General features: G+C 45.1%; 1 protein-coding gene across 1 annotated transcript in view; it reads left to right on the top strand.

Annotated features, from left to right (window-relative positions):
* LOC117950756 (microtubule-associated protein 1B-like) overlaps positions 1-589 on the top strand; it is a 6376-nt gene extending 5787 nt beyond the window's left edge. Inside the window, exons 8-9 of the mRNA XM_034882094.1 lie at positions 35-37; positions 162-589. Coding sequence (XP_034737985.1) covers positions 35-37; positions 162-317 — 159 coding nt within the window. The 3' untranslated portion in view covers positions 318-589. The remainder of the gene's footprint in view (positions 1-34; positions 38-161) is intronic.
* Positions 590-2072: the final 1483 nt, after the last annotated feature.

Raw genomic sequence — 2072 nt, 5'->3', positions numbered from 1 at the left:
CACACAGGTACACACACACACAGGTACACACACACAGGTACACACACACAATACACACAGGTACACACACACACACACACACACACACACACGCTCAGGTACACACACAGGTATGTAACACACTGCTCTCTGATTGGTCCGTGTCCCTGCTGTGTGCCCAGGTGACCCTGATCCCGACCTTTGATTCGCTGGCGATGCACCGGTGGTACCAGGAGACCCGGGACCGGCAGAGGGCGCTGGGTCTCACCGTGCTGGGCAGCAACAGCACGGTGGCCATGCAGGACGAGACCTTCCCTGCCTGCAAGGTGGAGTTCTGACCCCCCAGGGGCCGTCGCCATGGCTACGCCCACCCGGGTCAGCCGCATGAGGCACAGCGCTCTTATTCTGAAGGGCTGGAGAGACAGGAAGTCCATGTTCTGCTCTCTGAAATAAGAAACGGTGACGTGTGACGTCACTTCCTGTCGGCTTAGTTGTTGTTTTTTTTACTCCATGTGTCAGTCCAACGTTAGACGCAGGTGGTCCTGGTGTGTTCAGGGTCCTGGTGTGTTCAGGGTCATGGTGTGTTCAGGGTTCAACATTAAGGAGTTACATTTAGCTTTAAAGTTGCACAATGTTTTATCTTTGGGTCTCCTTGGGAACGTACTGAGCATGCTCGGTACGGACTGAGTACTGAGCATGCTCAGATGATGTCATGAAGGACGCAGATGTAGCACACTGCACCATCTGAACCACAGTAGCAGTCTGTTGTTAGCCTCCAATGGGAAGCTAACATTAGCTTAGCTAACAGCTAACTTGGCTAACTACTAGCTAACCACTAGCTGAGGCTTTCAAATATTTTATTTATATCTCTATCTATCTATCTATCTATCTATCTATCTATCTATCTATCTATCTATCTAAAACATCAGCTTTTACGTTAGCTAGTGGTTAGCCGAGGTAGCTGTTGGCTAAGCTAACGTTAGCTTCCCGGAAGTGGCTAACAACAGACTGTGTACCGACCTCCTGTGTGATGTCACTTCCTGTCTGCTGGATCAGAACTTTCTTAATTTCTTCAAACTTTAGGAACATAAAACTTTGTCTCTGGGTCACGTCGTAGTAACGGGGGGGGGTGGTAACACGTATGAATGTGTTGCCGTGGTGTTTTTTGGGAGCACATGTTGCCAAGCAACAGATTTAATTATCGTTGTTTCTTGCTCTGAAACTACATTTCCCATGAGCCTCTGCTCTCCCAGTGTGATCTCATTGGTTCTAAAGTCTTTTTATATTTCTTAACGACGCTCTGCAGCAGTGCTCTCTGGGAGTTGGAGTGTGAGAATATTAAAACATCGCTGATTTCGGCCTTTTAATTTATTTATTTATTTTAAATCTGGTCTGAGCCTGAACTCCTTTTGATTCAAACTTTATCGATTGGGGATCGTTAACGACAGAGAGAGGCGCTGTTTGATGAGGTCATCGCTTAGTTCTGACTTTTTTTCTGAGAATATTTGGACTTTTTCCCCAAAAATATGTTTCTCTAATGATGTCATAGTGACGTCATAATGACATCATAATGCCTTAAAGCCATAAATGTGTTACAGATGTGATTTATTTTGATGTTACGCCCAAAGACAGACAGACAGACACACACACACAGAAACAACAGAAACACACACAGAAACACACACACACACCTACACACACACACACACACTCACAGAAACACACACACACCTACACACACACACACAAACACACTCACACACAGAAACACACACACCTACACACACACTCACACACAGAAACACACACAGGCTGTACTGAAACACTAATTTGAATGATTCTTTCAAAATAAAAGTGTCCTTTTAACGGTGTCTGCGGTGTGTTTTATTGTGAAGGAATCGGTCTCCAGGTTCTGTTATTTTAACAGATTTAGTTCTATCTCCGTTAGTGACGTCTGGCTCACTCTGCTGGACTCAAACACATTAACATTAATAATAATCTTATTAATATTAATAATATTAATATTACTAAGAATTATCTGCTCATGTTCCTCACGCTGCCTGCGCCTGTCCTTCTCTCTCTGCCCCCCCCCC

Source organism: Etheostoma cragini, chromosome 9 (genome assembly GCF_013103735.1).
Source record: "Etheostoma cragini isolate CJK2018 chromosome 9, CSU_Ecrag_1.0, whole genome shotgun sequence".
Taxonomy (NCBI): Eukaryota; Metazoa; Chordata; class Actinopteri; order Perciformes; family Percidae; genus Etheostoma; species Etheostoma cragini.
The sequence above is the reverse complement of the archived record's forward strand: the minus strand, read 5'-3'. Positions and strand labels throughout refer to the sequence as shown.